The 16,185-nt window shown below is 70.6% G+C and overlaps 1 protein-coding gene across 1 annotated transcript in view; it reads left to right on the forward strand.

Annotated features, from left to right (window-relative positions):
• SARDH (sarcosine dehydrogenase) overlaps positions 1-16,185 on the forward strand; it is a 32,593-nt gene continuing 16,408 nt past the window's right edge. Inside the window, 13 exon segments of the mRNA XM_028519647.2 lie at positions 1-16; positions 605-661; positions 3,471-3,831; positions 4,921-5,099; positions 5,567-5,710; positions 5,713-5,751; positions 6,272-6,395; positions 6,550-6,650; positions 10,508-10,612; positions 11,600-11,729; positions 14,849-14,932; positions 15,203-15,293; positions 15,988-16,126. Coding sequence (XP_028375448.2) covers positions 3,483-3,831; positions 4,921-5,099; positions 5,567-5,710; positions 5,713-5,751; positions 6,272-6,395; positions 6,550-6,650; positions 10,508-10,612; positions 11,600-11,729; positions 14,849-14,932; positions 15,203-15,293; positions 15,988-16,126 — 1,485 coding nt within the window. The 5' untranslated portion in view covers positions 1-16; positions 605-661; positions 3,471-3,482.

Genomic DNA, 16,185 nt, shown 5'->3' on the forward strand with positions numbered 1-16,185 from the left:
TGCTGCAGCCGCCCAGGTAAAGCACTCAGGGTGGGGGCAGGGCCGGGCCCTCCCCTAGGGGGCGGGGTGGGGACAGGCCCCGAGCTCCAGGCACCGCTCTGGCTGCTGGGACCTCTGGCTTGGGTGGGCAGGGCCCCAGGTCACTGTGGGGGCGGCCCTGGACAGGGGCCATGCCCGGTCCTCTCCCTGATCACCCACCCCCTCGTGCTGCAGCCTGCAACGGGCTCCCCCGGGCCCCGCTTCACAGCTAAGTCCAGTGGCGGCTCCAGCCCCCAACCACCCATGTGACCCCCAGCCCTGGGCTGTTCTGCACACCCCTCTCTGCAAACAGGACACGTGGCCGACCTGGGGGTGGGTGAGGGTCGGAGGGGGCGGGAGAGCAGGTTAATGCTGAAGCAGCTGCTTCCGGAAGGCGGGGGAACTTGGGCTTCCCAGCCTGCCCAGCCTGCCCAGCCCAGTGGAGATGCCCAGCTGGCCGGTGGACAGGCGGGGCACGTGGTGGCACTGGGGGCTGGGGGCGGGGCAGGAGGCGGGCAGGGCTGCCGGGCGGTGCCGTGGGCGGGGACAGCATTCTCCGCACCCACGGGAGGCCAACTCTGCACAGGTAGGACACGTCTCCCCGGGGTCCTGGGAGGAGGCTGAGGGACGTCAAGGACGGAAGGTAAGTTCGGGCACTAGCTGGGGGGTGGGGGGGGTCGCCTCCCTGTGCCCGGTCCGCCTGCAGGAGCGGGGTCGGAGGTGGTCGGACGGAGGGGCAAAGGGCGGCTGAGGGGACAGAGGGACCCTGCCCCGACCTCCAACCCCGCTGCTCCCCAAAGCCTCGCGAACCCTGACTCCCTGCACCCCCTCCGCCCCCCACCCGGAGAGGGTCGCAGTGCCGAGGGCAGGCAGACCTGCCCTCCCGGGAGCTGGGCCCCTTACCCGACCCCCCACTGGGGAGGGTGGGACAGGGCATGGCAGCGGCTCAGGCGTCTCCCCCAAACCAGGCCCAGAGGTCAGGACAGGGCGGAGAGCCCACCGCCCACAGGCCTGGCCCTGTACCCCGGCTCGGCTGCAGAGTGGCCCTGTGACCTCGGTCACCTCCCCGTGACCAGAGGGCGGCAGTCCCCGTGAGCTTGCTGCTGGCCGGGGACTTGGCTGGGCCCGAGCAGGGCTGCCCAGGGCCGGCCTGCCGTGTGTGGGCTCCGGACTTCCTGCAGGAAAGACCCCTGGACACGAGTGCAGAGGACTGTGACAACAGATCTGCTGGGTGGGGGACGGTGGGACAGGAAGGGCGTGGCACAGGAGAGCCTGGGCCGGGTGGCCATCGCTGACAGCGGAGTCAGGGAAGGGGGGCCCCTGGGTGCTGACCCCCAGGGGTCAGCCTGGGCGGGGTGGCCTCACCCGTGGCTTCCCTGGGGTGTAAGTCTCCTGGGGTGCGTTAGGGTTGAGTCGAGACGTGCCTGTGGGAGGGGGAGAAGGGGGGACGCAGGCTGCTCCCCAGCGGGAGAGCAGGAGCTGGGGTCCTCGGTCTCGGGGCCGCCTTATCTCTGTCCTGCAGGCGGGGTCTTAGGGGGGGCCTGGGGCGGGGTTCAGCGGAACATGCGTCAGTCCTCCAGGTGTGCCCTTTCTTGCTGTTTCAAAATATCTTTTTCCGTTTGGGTTTTCTTTAAGATCTTATTTATTTAGTTTTAGACAGAGGGAAGGGAGGGAGAAAGAGGGAGAAAAATATCGATTGGTTGCCTCTCCCACGCCCCTAGCTGGGGGGTTGGCTGGAAAACCAGGCACGTGCCCTGACTGGGAATCGAACCAGTGGTCTTTCAGTTTGTGGGATGACGCCCAACCCACGGAGCCACCCCAGCCAGGGCTGGGTGTGACCTTTCAGGGTCACAGTCTCTGCCATGGGTCAGCATCAGGGCAGGGGGTGGTTGGCCACCGTGGCTGGTCCTGGCGTCGCCCACCTGGCTTTGCTGCTGCTTTTGGGGGCCCGGAGCTGAGACACCACTGAGGCTGGGTGTCCCCTCCAGGGAGGAAAGGTGGGGGGCAGGGTGGGGAGCGTACCCCCGGAGCCCAGATCCTTGTTTTCCGAGGTTCGCCCCCCGCCAGGCGCTCGGGCCTCCGAGCTGGTGATGCTCTGTGCCCAGCTGTGACTTGCTCAGCCGCAGGGTTAGCTCTCTGCCTCAGTTTCCCCATTCCACCCGCCAGGGAACTGGCCTAGCTTCCCACCATCCTGCCTCTACTTCAGAGCCCTGTGCTGGACCAGGCGCACACCTGAGCAGGCATCAGTTCACTGATGTCGGTCCTGACCGTGCACCCAGGTGGCTCGGCCACCTCTGCACCCCAGCTCACAGCCAAACCCTCGGGTTTTCCCTACTCATCCCTGGGGGGCCCAGGAAACCCCTCAGAGGCATCCTTTGTCCCCATGGTGGGCAGGACCCACCCCCAGGGCAAATCTCTCCAGCACCCGCTGTCTGGAGAAGATGGGTCCCGGTCACCTTCTTCTAATTGTGAGATTTTTCTGGCTGGGGAAGTCTGGGAGGGCTTCCTGCAGGAGGAGGGACTCAGGTGAGCCCTGAAGTCCACAGGGAGGACAGTGAGGAGGGGGCAGGGATCGGGGCCCCAGCTTCTGAGCCCCTGCTCAATGCACAGACCGCTGGACCTCATGGCCCGCCTCACCTTCCGCCTCGGGGCCCACTGGGCGGGAATGACTTCTGTCTGGGTTCAGGGGGAGTCCCCAAGGGGTCGTGTGGGGTCCGGGCTGGAGGGCTGAGTGTGTCCCTGTGTCAGAGCGGCCGCCACATGCCACATGATCCCCACTCCCACGTGTACCACCCCCCTCCTCCCGCCCTCCTGTCTGTGTGTCCAGGTGACAGCGTCAGCCCCTCACCACAGCCCCAACCCCTGACTTCAGCACCCCCCCAGGTTATTGCCAAAGTCTCCTCTGGGGGCCCCCACCCGTCTCCATGTCCCCTGTTCCACCACCACCCACAGCACCAGACCTGGGGGTCACTGGGTCCCTACCCTCAGGACGCATCTCCTGGCCATGGGGACAGGCCCCTCCACTCTCTGGTCCCCCCGTCTGGGTCCTCTCCTCTCTGCGACCCTCGGACTCAGGTCCCCTCCAGCCCTCCCTGCCTTCTCCCAGGGAGCACCCCACTTTCCTGGGTCTTATTTTGGCCCCTCCTCCCCACTGCCCCCCCCGGGTCCCGACACCCCACAGAGCTCCCCAGCTCCGTCACAGCCCTGCCCTCTGTCCACTCCCTGGGCTGGCCGGGACCTTCTGTCCCCGACCACGCTGCCCCTGGCCCACTGTACAAGTGCGTGTACGAGGCCCTCAGGGGGCACGCACTGACCCAGGGCATTAGCCCACACAGGCCTTGGGCCGGCAGGAGGAAGGCTGGTGGGCACAGTCCCCTGGGCTCTCACTCGGCCCCGCCCCCACAGCATCCTGTGCCCTGTCCCTCCCCCCGTCAGCCTGACTCTCTCCCCAGCTCCCCGTCCGGATGCCACCTGGGGTCCCCATGGCCTCGCTGAGCCGAGCTCTGCGTGCGGCCGCCTCCCGCCCCCGGCGGAGCCCCGCGCAGGGCCTGGGGCCGCGGGCCCTGACCAGTGGGGCCGGCCCCACCTCTGAGAAGAGCGTGCCCTACCAGCGGACCCTGAAGGACGCCCCGGGGCCCTCGGCGGAGGCCCGAGGCCCAAGCCGGCCCCTGCCCAGCACGGCCAGCGTGGTGGTCATCGGCGGAGGCAGCTTGGGCTGCCAGACCCTGTACCACCTGGCCAAGCTGGGCGTGAGCGGGGCCGTGCTGCTGGAGCGGGAGCGCCTGACCTCCGGGACCACCTGGCACACGGCAGGTAGGGCGGGGCCGCGGCCGCGGGCGGGGGCGGGGCCGACTCCGCGGGGCGGGGCCGCGGGCGGGGGCGGGGCCGGCTCCGCGAGGGGGGCGGGGCTGCGGGCGGGGGCGGGGCCAGGGCCTGCTCTGGGCCGGCAGCCACAGCCGCTCAGGGGCAGCTGAGCGGAGAAAACCGGGGGCTAGTCTGCCGGTGGGCAGACCGGGATGCCTGTCCTTAGGTCTCCGCAGCTGTGGTGGGAGGGGCCCCCCGGAGGTCGAAGCTGAGACAGAGCTGGGAGCCAGCTGTCTATTCAAAGAGTGAAGGGCCCCCCCCTCCACAGGATCCCTGGGGTGAGGGGGTGCACAGGCGTGAGGATGGACAGGGAGGCGTGGTCTCGGGTGCGGGCAGGTGCACACCGGGCTCCTCCGGGACCACCGGGTGTGTCTACAAGTCTCTTCCCCCTGGCTCACTGGTGGGCGTGAATTAAGCACCTACCTCACGCCCAGCTTGGCCAGCACCTACTGTGTAAGCACATCCCTAGGGCACCCAACCTTCTGCCCTAACCCTGGGTCAAGTCCATCGGTGTCTGTGGGATAAACAGGCCCCAGGCACGAGGTCACTGGACGTGCGGTTGGGAAGCGCTCAGGCGGCCCAGGTCCCGGGAGGTGACCCGTGGGTGGCCCAAACGCACCGCCTCTGCCTCCCGCTGCCCCCCATCGGTCAGCTGGCGCACAGCCCCTCCCAGCCACCTGCTCCCCAGACTCTGGTCTGAAGGCAGCGGCTCTGTGGGAGAAGGCCGGTTCTGGGTGAAGCCACCCTCCCGCCTTGCTGGGGGGCAGCGGTGTCCCCGTGGCCATGTCCCTGTGGCAGTGCGGCCCGGGAGAGGCCTGCAGCCAGTGCTGGGGGGACCGAGCCTCTGACACTGCTGTCCTCCAAGCTGCCCAGCCTGGACCCCTCGCTTCCTGCTCACTGATGTCTCGGGGCTGTGGAGGCTGTAGGGACAGGCCTGGGCGCCGGGCACTGCCTGGTCCCCGGGGGCCCTGGCCTGGGCGGGGGAGGGGGCGCAGCACCCCGAGGCTGGGGCAGACGGTGCCCGCCCCTCCCCACCAGGCCTGCTGTGGCAGCTGCGGCCCAGCGACGTGGAGGTGGAGCTGCTGGCCCACACGCGGCGCGTGGTGAGCCAGGACCTGCCGGCGGAGACCGGGCTGCACACCGGCTGGATCCAGAACGGGGGCCTGTTCATCGCGTCCAACCGGCAGCGTCTGGATGAGTACAAGAGGCTCATGTCGGTGGGTGCGCCCCACCCCCCTGCAGGGAGGGTGGGGGCTGGGGTCGGTGGGTGCGCCCCCCGCAGGGAGGGTGGGGGCTGGGGTCAGCGGGTACACCCCCTGCAGGGAGGGTGGGGCGGTGTGGGGCGGGACGGAGCCCCGACGGGTGTGGGTTCTCACCGCGGCACTGCCCTCGCCGGCGCGGCCGCCTGGGAGGGGGCTCTGCTCTCCGAGCCTCGGTCTTCTCCCCGCGAGAAGGGGCCATGTTGCAGAGCGCAGGCCCTGAGCCCGGGAGCCCGGGGAGGCCGGACACGCGGGTTTGCTGTCCTCACGCCTGGTGCTCACGGGGGCCGCTGGGGCGTGGGCGCCAGCGGGGGCCTCCCGGAGGGGGGAGGGTCTGGGCTGGACCTGGTGGCCCGGGCGGGGAAGACGGGGGCCGGCAGAGGCCTGCTCCCCGAGGCTCCGTCCCCGTCCCCGGCGTCCCCCAGCTGGGCAGGGCCTACGGTGTGGAGTCCCACGTGCTGGGCCCGGCGGAGACCAGGGCGCTGTACCCGCTGATGAACGTGGTACGACCCTGTTCGGGAACCTGTATGTGCCGCACGGACGGCACCATGGACCCCGCCGGCACCTGCCAGCGCCCTGGGCCCGGGCCGCCAGCGCCCGCGGGGCACAGGTACCCACGGCCCGGCCCTGGGCCCCCCACTGCGGAGCCACCTCGCCTGCCCGAGGACCCGGGAGCGGACGGCAGGGGAGCCGGTGCCCTCCTCACTGCCGCGTGGCCTCGGGGCCGCTCTGAGCTCGGCTGCCCCGCCCCTGCGAGGGCAGGGGGGTCGGGGTCTGTCCCCCCCGTCCTTCCCGAGGCCCCAGCCCGCAGAGAACAAACGTTAGGAGAGGGACATGAGCGGGAAAGGACAGACAGAACCCCCCCCCCCCCCCGAGAGGGGACGATGTGTCTGCCCGCCCCCAGGACACTTCCTGGGCAGGGGACACACTGTGTGCCCACGGACGCTCCCCTGCGGTCTCACCAGGCGGCCAGTGGCCTGCGGGCAGCGCTTAGTCAGACCAGACCAGCCTCTTTGCTCACGTCACGTGACCCGAGCCGCCCGACGAGTCGGAAGCAGGGGTCCGGGGCCCGTGGGGACGGGGGTGGGCAGAGCCCCGGGCGGCTCTGGAAGCAGCCGGTCCCGCCCCAGGTCATCGAGAACTGCCCGGTGACGGGCATCCGCGTGCGGACGGACGACTTCGGGGTGCGGCGGGTGGCGGCCGTGGAGACCGAGCACGGCTCCGTGCAGACGCCCTGCGTGGTCAACTGCGCAGGTGGGGCGTGCTGCTGGCCGCTCCCGGCCCTGCCCCTCTCTGCGGTGGCCCCGGCTCGGGCCTCCTGCGGGGGCCGCATGCCCCCCCCACCCCCGCCCCGGCCGGCTGCCCCGGCAGGTGCCCGCAGGGCTGAGCTGTGCCGCTGTGCCCGCAGGAGTGTGGGCGGACGCCGTGGGCCGGATGGCCGGGGTCAAGGTCCCGCTGGTGGCCATGCACCACGCCTACGTCGTCACGGAGCGCATCGAGGGCATCCAGGCAAGCAGCGGCCCCGGGCTGTGGGTCGGCGGTGGGGGGCGCGGGGGCCTCGGCACTTACACGTGGTGTGACCCACGTGGGCTCCCTCAGCACCCGGGGCCTCAGTCTCCTGGGCCGTGAAATGGGCACAGGGCACTGGGCGTCTGGGTGGTGTGGGGCCCCAGCGAGGAGGCACAGCTGTGGCCGGTGGTGCTGACCGCTGGGCCCTTGGGCACAGCTTCTCCAGGGTGCCCGGGGGACCCTGCCCCTGCAGGCGGTCCAGGGCAACCGAGTGCCCGAGTGTCCCCCAGTACACCCCGATTCTGGCCCCAGAGCCCCCCAGCCTCCCAGCCCTCTCCTCTCCCTCCCCTGCAGTGGCAGCTGATGGCTTCCTGCCCCCCTGTCACGGGCCACTCCTCTTTCCCTCCCTCCCTCGCCCCCTCCCATCCTTCCATTCATTTCCCTCTGGCCGTCTGCCCATCCTTCCCACTGTACCTGCCTCTGTCCACCCCCCTCCGTGGAAGGCTCCCTGTCTCTCCGCCCAGTTATTCGTCTGCTCATCTGTCCAGTTATCTGTCCGTCCCTTCATCCACGCACCCAGGTGCTCCTCCTGCACCCTGTCACCCACCCATCTGTCACTCCCATTCTGTCTCACAGCCCCCCTTGTCCCCCTTGTCCCCCCGACATTGGCGGGAGGAGCCCAGCGTCCCAGGCTCAAGTGGAGAAGCCTCGGCCATGGACGAAGGGCCTGGCGGGGGCGGGAGGCCCGGACTGGTGAGCAGGCAGGTCCGACACAGGCTGACCGGGGCTCCGTGGGTGCTCAGGGCCGCTGGGCCCCCGTCTGTGGGCAGGGGACGCCCCTGTGGAGGCCACGGCCGGAGGTGGCCGAGAGGGACAGGGTGGGAGGGGAGAGCCTGGAGTGTGGCAGCCAGCTCCTGCAGGCCGTTCGGAGGGGCCAGAGGGTCTGGGGCTGGGGACGGTGTGGCCCTGGGTTAGGGTCAGCCCTGGCAGCGCGGGGCCTGGGGGCCTCGACCCCGCCCTGGAGGAGCCGGGCCTCCTTTGGTCACCAGGAGACAGGGACACAGGGACTAGGCTCCTGCTGGGAGAAAAGTCGGGGGCTGCCCTGGCCACCAGGTGGCGCCACTGCCCTGCTCGCCGGAGCCCGGCTGGCTGTGCGCCGCGTCTGCCAGGCCGCAGAGAGCCCCTGCGGGGGCCGTGCTGAGCCGCCCCCGCCCCCGCCCCGTTCCCGGGTCCCGGGCGCCCCTGTGCCCCCCCACAGCCCCCCGCCCCCACCGCCTGTGCACTGGTTCTCCTTCCAGTGCTGTGGGGGAGGGGTGCACCCCGTCCACGTGCCCCCCCCCACCCCCGCTCGCTCTCTGTGACGATCTTGCCTCCATGTGCTCACCGGGTGAACCGGCGGTCGGTGCGGCGGCCCGGCGGCCCCCGGGGGGCGGTGTCCGACTCCCCGGCCCCCGGGTGTGCGAGCGGTGTTTCGCTCCAGCGGCTCAGGTCTCCGTGTCACGGTCACGGGTCATATCCGCCTCCCCACCCCGTCATCTGTCCGTGCATCCGCCGTCCCTCTTGTCCCCACCACCGATGACCCCCGTAGCGACTGTCCGTCTGCCCGCCACGGCCTGCCCGTGCTCTGCCGTCTGTCGCCCACACCTGTCTGTCTGTCCTCTCTCTCTGTCTGTCCACCCGCCTGCCCGTCCCCCACCCTCTCGGCCCCCACACCGGCACCCACTGCCGGTCCCTCCCCGTGGCCACCCCCCTCCGCCCCCCGGCCCTCACTGGTCGGAACTCTGTGTCCATGGGCTCCGGTTCCCGGGCGTCTGCGGACACGGACTCCCCCCGTCTGGGACCTCTCGTGGCTGCTCCTCCCACTCACGTGGCGTCTCCAGGGGTCCTCCCCCGCCCCCCGTGGTGTGCGCACTGGGGCTCCCTTCCTTCCCGGGTCTGCACACGACCTGTCCTGGGCAGCTCTGTGTGTGTGTCCCTCCGCCGGCTGGCGGCGTCGAGTGCTGCCCAGCCCGTGGCCGCCGCCAGCAGAGCCGCCGTGAGCGTCCCCGGCCGAGGGTCCGTGTGGGTGTGCTGGGTGTGCGCGCTTTCCTTGCCCCCGGGGGACTCCTCGGGGTGCAGCCGATGGGTCACGGGGTCTGACGTCCCGAGGGACCGTCAGGCGGGCCTTGGAACCGCTGTGCCGTCTCGCACGCTCACTGGCCGTGGATGGGGCGCCGGTCTCCCCGGGTCTCCCCAGCCCCGCCGCGGTCTGGTTGTGGCCACCCTGGCGGGCAGGGCCGCGCCCGTGCTGGACAGTCTCCGATGGCCCAGAGGTGCTGTCTCGCGTCTTCTCATGAGCGTGTCGGCCATTCGTGCTTCTTCTTTGGAGAAATGTCTGTTCGGGTCCTTGTCAATCTTTAAATTGAGTTTTTTGTCTTTTTTAAAGGTACGAGTTTTTAAATAAAGATTTATTTATTATTTTTCAGAGAGGGGGAAGGGAGGAGGAAAGAGAGGGAGAGAAACAGCAATGGGTGGTTGCCTCTCACACGCCCCCTACTGGGGACCTGGCCTGCAACCCAGGCCTGTGCCCTGACTGGGAATCGAACCTGCCACACTTTGGTTCGCAGCCCGTGCTCAATCCACTGAGCTACGCCAGCCGGGGCTTAGGATTCTGCATTTAATCCCGTCTCTCCGAGTTCTGAGCGGTGCCGGGTCGCTGGCCCTCGGAATCACTGTGTCTTTGTTGAGGACGCGCCTGCTCACCCGGCGCTCACCGGGGTTCAGCCCGGTGCGGCCTCCGCACAGGCCCGGCCCGGTCGCAGGGCGGGTCGGGCCCTCGTGGGCCCTCGGATGCTTGGACCCGCGCGTCTCAGCCCGAGAAGCCGTCTCGGACGGGTGTGCTGACGTCTCCTTCGGCCCCACGCTCTCCTTCCGGGGCCCCTGGAGGGCGGTGTTGCCCCTTCAGGACCGACTTCCTGATTCCCAGGTTGTTGTTTCTTTTGGCCAAATATCTGGAAGAGGGTCTCGGCCGCCCCTGCCCCTTCTGTTGGATTTTCGGTTTGACGATCCTGCGTCATGGGGGGACGCCTTTCTCGGTGTGGGAGTGCGCCTCCGTTTCTCGGGCCCGCCTTCTCCCGCCTCTGAAGGGTCCCTCCCCGCGGGCTGACTGGGCGCTGGACGGGGGAACGGGGGGCCCCTCGCAGGGGTGGCGGGGAAAGCCCTCTTCTCGGCCGAGGGTCCCCAGTCTCCGCCGCTGGAGCCTTCTCCTGGCCACCCGGGGTCTCCGAGAATTAGTCCCCACTCTGCTGTGTGGCGTGGGGTGGGGGGGCTCACCCCTCACCGTGCCCAGCCTGCAGCCTCTGGGGACCCCGTGTCCACAGCCAGACCTTGGGGGGGCCTCCCGCAGGGCCGGGCTGGGCCCTGGCCTGCCCCGGGGGAGATGCAGGGGGCCCGGGCCCAGCTGCTTGGAAAGGACCCTCACCCCCTTCCTGCTCACATCCGTGCACACGCACACACAGTCTCTCTCACACGCACACACTCTGCCGCCCCCTGTTTTGCTGGGCTCTCCTGTCTGTGCTGGGCTCCCTGCTCTCCCCTCTCGGTGGGTTATACGCCCCTCCCTCCCTCCCCCCTCCCCCACATTCCTCCTCCTCCTGTTGGGGTCTGTGCTGCTGTTTTTATCAGGTTTGGGGGAGAGAGAGACTTGCCTGGTGCTGCTCCGTCCACTGTGCACCCCGAGACCCCGGGTCCCCTGTGTCCTCAGGGTCCTACGACAAGGAGGATGCCGGTGGGCCCTCTGTGGGCTGGGACCCCCGGGGCAGGCGCCGGGCCCCTCCCCAGCCCGGCTCACCCCAAGGCCTCCCCGCTCCGCCCTCCAGAACATGCCCAACGTCCGGGACCATGACGCCTCCGTCTACCTGCGCCTCCAGGGCGACGCCCTGTCCGTGGGCGGCTACGAGGCGAACCCCATCTTCTGGGAGGAGGTGAGGCGCGCGGGGAGTGGGGGAGGGTCGGGGCTGCGGCTCACTGTGGGGAGCCCCCTCCTGAAGCTCCTCGCCGCCCCCGAGAAACGGCAGGTCGCCCGGCCCCCACAAGGGTCAAACCGGTTCCGCTGTGACCCCTGGAGGACCTGTGGTACAGGCCGCCCCCAGATCGGGGGGCTCGCCCTCCAGCGCCCACGCTGGAGGCTGTGAGACTGTGCGAGGGCAGCCTCTGGAGAACGGGAAGACATTGCAGCCCCGGTCCATCAGCCCCCAGCTCCGGGCCCTGCCCAGCTCAGCCCGCGGGCAGTGGGGTCTCCCTGGGCCTGGGCTGCGCCCCTGGTGGCCTCGGGACTTGGTGCAGACCCGGCCGCCCCGCAGCTACCTCAAGCGTGTGGGGGCCGCCCTGGCTCTTCCATTCATGCGTTTAGTCCACACACTGACCAACGTTGGGCCAGGGCCCTGTTTTACTTCTGGGGAAAACGGGACACTAAGATAAAAGTCCCTGTCCCGGGAGGCCTATATTTTGGGTGGGGAGATACACAATAAGTAAAGAAGTAACGAGGGCTCCTCGAGGAGGTCACACTGCGCAGGGCCCTGCAGAGCACAAGGCGGGCAGGGCGCTGCCCAGGTGGAGGAGAAGGCCGGGGCCGTGCTTGCCCGTCTCCGAGACTGAAGGCAGGCCAGCGTGGCTGAGTTGGTGTGAGACATGGGCCGGCTCCTGTAGGGCTTTGCAGACCACAGAGGAGCTCGGGGATCCACAGGAAGCTCAAGGGCAAGAGGGGGCGTGACCTGACTGAGGAGAATGGGTTGAGGGAGGGCGGGGGGAAGCAGGGCCCCGGATAGAGCTGGGCCGGGGGAGCAGACGGGCCCCGCTGTGGGGTCGGCGAGGGGGGGACGGACCTCGGATACCTGTAGGGGACCAGGGCGTCCCCGCCACTCCCACGGGTGGCGTCACAGGGCACGTCCCCTCCCCCTGCTCCCGCCAAGGTGTCGGACCAGTTCGCCTTCGGCCTCTTCGACCTGGACTGGGACGTGTTCACCCAGCACATCGAGGGCGCCATCCACCGGGTGCCGGTGCTGGAGAAGACGGGGGTCAAGTCCACGGTCTGTGGCCCCGGTGAGTGGGGCGGCCTGGGGGCGGGGTGTCACCCGGAGGCTGGCGGGTGCCCCTGTGCTTTCTCGCCACCTCCTTCCCGCGGCCCCGGGGGTGGGCGTTGCTTCCCTCCCCCCTGCGGGCGGAGGCCTCAGCGTGGCCGGGGCAGAGATTGGCCCCCGATGGGCACACGCCCAGGCTTCCGCCCACCCCGGCACGAGCACCTCCCGGCGCCCCAGGCTGGGCTCCTAACCTCCGCTCGGCTGGTGCCCGGGCCTCAGTGTGTCCATCTGTGAAACGGGGCTGAGTGAGGGCCCCGCTCACAGGACCGGAGACCGCAGTCCAGTCCCGTCCCGTTCTGCCTGCTTTCCAGAACGTTCTGCCTGGCTGGCTGGGCCCCGGGGCGGTCGGCCCCACCCCTCTGAGTGTGGGCAGGCCCCGGCCCGGCCCTGCTGTCTGCCTCGGGGAGAGCGGAGCCCAGGGGGCTGGAGCAGACACGGAACTGGGGACAGAGTGCCAGGTCCCCGCCCGGGGCCCCAGAGGGCACATCCGGGGCTGCAGGTCAGGGCCCCGGCCCCCGGGGCTGGAGAGCCGGGCCAAGGCCACCGGCCCGGCCCCCACAGGACGCCTGCCAGGCCAGACTCCGGGAATGCGAGATAGAGCTCGGGCAGCCCGCAGGGGGAGTGACCGCTCCCTGGCTCCCTGGCTCCGTGGCCGGGACAGGGCCGTCTGGGGTGCCCCGGGGAGCGAGGGGACCCCTGGCCGGGGCAGCCAGGGCAGCCGGGAGGGTTGTCCGGGGGGCCCGAGGGCCGTGGTGGAGGGGCCGTGCGGAGGGGCTCGGACACAGACGGCGCTGCCGAAACGGGACGGCGTGAGAGAGGCTGCAAGTGAGCCCCCGGCGCCGCCACCTGTGAAGTGGGTGGCAGAGAGCCACCCCGAAGGGACGGGGCGAGGAGGAGGAGCCACCCGCTGGAGCAGGGCCTGGCCCGGGCCCGCAGTCGGCCGTGGGTCCCGTGAGCGCACGTGGACAGCAGGACGCCTGGGGGCAAGGCGGAGTCCGCAGGCCACGCAGGGGGCGAGGGGAGACAGGACAGGGGAGGGGAAGGGATGCCATGGACTGTGGCCGCCGGGCACCCAGCCCTCTCCGTCCGGCAAGGGGTGTCTGCCTGGCACTGGCCGGAGCTGCTTCAATCTGTTCAGGGGCCTCGGGTGAGAGGCGCCGTGTCCCCGGGAGGGAGAGGCAGAGGGGCGCCCAGGCCCGCCTGCAGGGGGCAGCGTGGCTGCGTACTGAGCGCTGGGCTTGCTGTGGGAGCAGGCGGTGACTCACCCCCCCCCCCCCCCCCGCAGTCTCCCCCGGAGCTGGCAGTGAGAGACAGGGCTCCCCCCGCCCCCCAGCCCCGGGCACTGATAACCCGGGGAGCCGGCTCAGTGTGATTAGCCTGGGGGCCCAGGCTCCCACGGGCCCTCGCCTGGGGAGGGTGAGCGAGGAGGAGATGGCCCGGCTGGTTTCCCGGCGTGGGGAGCATCCGGGGGTCAGCGGTGCTCCTCGCCAGGAGCCCCAGAGCAGCCGGGGCCTCCGGCCGGGGCAGAGCAGGGAAGCCCCAGGCCCCACTTCAGGGAAGTGGAGGGGGCGGGGGGGGGGCAGAGCTCCAGGGCCTGGAGGCTGGAGCCGGGGGGGGGTCCTGGTCCCGGGCACCCTGCACCTCCCTCTGTGTGGCTCAGTCCCGAGTCCTGTGCTGAGCGCTGGGGAGACCCTCGTCCCCGGCAACGGGATGCTGCTCGCCGGCCCCTCACAGTGCCCCCAGGTGCTTCCTGCCTGCCCCCCCCCCGCCCCCCGGGGCCTGGGGTTGTCGCGGATCCCAGAGAGCTCCCTGGTCCCCTGGGCCGGGGGTGCGGCCTTACCTTGCTTTCCGAAGCTCGGCCCTCCTCCTCGGAGCTGCCCCCCCCTCCCCCCCACCCGGAAGCTCACCCTCCCCCGCAGCCACCCTGCGCCTTTCTGCCCCCAAGGGGCCTCCTCTCCTGCTCTCTGGGAGCTCCCCGAGACCCCTCCCCCAGGCTGGGCCTCCTTCAGCTCGAATGCTGGCCTCCCCTCCCCGGGTCCGACCCTGGCCACCGGGCAGCAGAGGCTGGAGCCGGGAGGCCCTGACCTGGGAATGGTCCCAGGTCCATTGTCCTCTCACGGGGGACCCGGGCTGAGCCTGCATCCACCCCCCAGGGGCGGGGCTGCCTGCTGCCCCCTCCCCCAGGACCGCCAGCCCCGCAGTCCTTCAAGGCCCCTCGCCCCACGGGGTCTCTTCACCCCAGGCTCCCCCTTTCGCTTGCCTGCACACCTGCTCCGTCTCCCTCGCCCTGTCAGCTCCCCGGGGGGGGCTGCCACCGGCCAGCACGGACTCCTGGGCTGAGCCCTGGGCACCCCCGGGTGGGCTGCGCCTCCCTGCAGACGGAGGGCCTCCCAGCCCCGGGAGGCACCTACCCCGATGCCGGTTTTCCAGACGGGGGAGCTAAGTAAGGTTCCGAGGCGTGGTGACTTGTCCGAGGCCCCACGGCCGGGAAGCGGGGGAGCGGGGCTGGGGCCCAGGACTGTGGCTGCCCGGTCCGGCCCCTCGTACTTCTCTGCCCCCGTTCCCTGGCCCCTGCCCGAGGAGCCCCGCCGAGGGGGGCTTCGTCCCCTCTCCCAAAGAACTGGGTCACCCATTTACTGAGCGCACGTTTGCCAGGACCCTACTGCATGCTGGGCCCTGGGCCGGGCCTCGAACAGCGTGCCGAGCAAAGCCCGGTCCCTGCCCACTTGGTGCTCAGGGTCCGGCGGGCGAGAGTGGCCGGCAGCGACCCAGCAGGGCTATGGTGCAGTGAGGGGGGCCGAGTGCTGCTCGGGGTGGGGGCTCAGGGAAAGGCGCCTTGTCGGCAGAGCCCTGACAGCCATGAGGCTCACCAGGGCCCGGGCAGGCAGGACCGGCTCGGGGAGGGTGGTTCCGGCGGTAAATGTGGAGGCACCCAGGGGACCGTGGCAGGAACTCCCCGGGAGGCTCCCTGGAAGAGGGGGCATGGAGCTGGGTCTAGAGTCGGAGGGGTCTGGTGGACGGAGGCGCCTGCCTCCCGGGAGACCCCACCTGGGTGCACGCGGCCCCTCCCCTCCCTTTTAGAGTCCTTCACCCCCGACCACAAGCCACTGATGGGGGAGGCCCGAGCTCCGAGGGTTCTTCCTGGCTGCGGCTTCAACAGTGCGGGTGAGTGTGGGCGGCAGCGCGCCCCTCCCCCGCCCCGCCCCTTGGTGCCCTGTGGCCCCTCCTCCATTCATTCTCCAAGTCCCCCCAGGTGGCAGGAGGGGCCGGCCCGGGAGGCCTGCAGGGATGGGTGGGGTCTGGTTAGAAGGCAGGCAGCCCCCATGGGGTGAGGTCGGGGCTCGGGGAGCAGTGCTGCCCTGGGGATGGGGGCACGGGACCCCCTGGGTGGGGGCCCTGGGGGTGGACCGCAGGCTGTGGCCGTGCTCCCGGCAGGGATGATGCTGGGCGGCGGCTGCGGGCAGGAGCTGGCCCACTGGATCGTGCACGGGCGCCCGGAGAAGGACATGTACGGCTACGACATCAGGCAGGTGCACATGGACGTTGGCAGGTTGCGGGGGGTGTGGGGTGGCTCCTCACCAGCTTCCCTGGGACGCAGTGCGGTGGGGGCAAGAGTCAGGCTATTTAGAAAGGAGCTTCCTCTGAAATCTGGAGGGCTTCTTGGAAGAGGCGGCAGCGAGGGAAGAAAGGGAGGGAGGCTGTTGTGAGTTTGCATGGTCTCCAGTCCCCTTGTCTCGCCCGGTGGGTCTGGCGGCTCCAGGACCTCCAGCCGGACCCAGCCCTCCCGCTGTGCAGATGGAGCGGGCCCGAGGGGTTGGGGAGGGAGGGGAGCGGCCAAGGGGGGTGGGGAGGGAGGCAGGCACAGGCGCTGGCCTGGGTGCTGAGCTGGGAGGAGGGTTATTTGCAAGTGTGCGGGCCGGAGCCAGGCTCCTTGAGCCACAGTGCACATGGACAGCCAGACGCTGCTGCCACCGCAGCTGTGCCCCCCGGAGGCTGTGTGGGGGGAGGGTCGAAGTGAGGAGGCGGAGCTCACCAAGGTCCGGGTGCCCGAGGCCCTGCAGCGGCGAGTGGAGAGCTGGGGGTGCCTCCTGGTACCCGAGCCCCGGCAGGGTCCCCCTGGCGGAGGGCCCGAGGATCCGGTTTTGCCCCGGGTTCCCGGTGCCCCCCCATCCTTCCTTGTCAGGCCCCACGGCGGTGACCGACCGCTGCCTCCGCGACAGGCGCTTCCACCACTCGCTCACGGACCACCGCCGCTGGGTCCGCGAGCGCAGCCACGAGTCCTACGCCAAGAACTACTCCGTGGTCTTCCCGCACGACGACCTGGCCGGGCGCAACATGCGGAGGGACCCCCTGCACGAGGTGCCTGCTCCGCGCCCGCCACTCGCGGGGGCGGGGGGTACTGGGGTGACTGAGTGCAC

This window comes from Phyllostomus discolor, chromosome 3 (genome assembly GCF_004126475.2).
Source record: "Phyllostomus discolor isolate MPI-MPIP mPhyDis1 chromosome 3, mPhyDis1.pri.v3, whole genome shotgun sequence".
NCBI lineage: Eukaryota > Metazoa > Chordata > Mammalia > Chiroptera > Phyllostomidae > Phyllostomus > Phyllostomus discolor.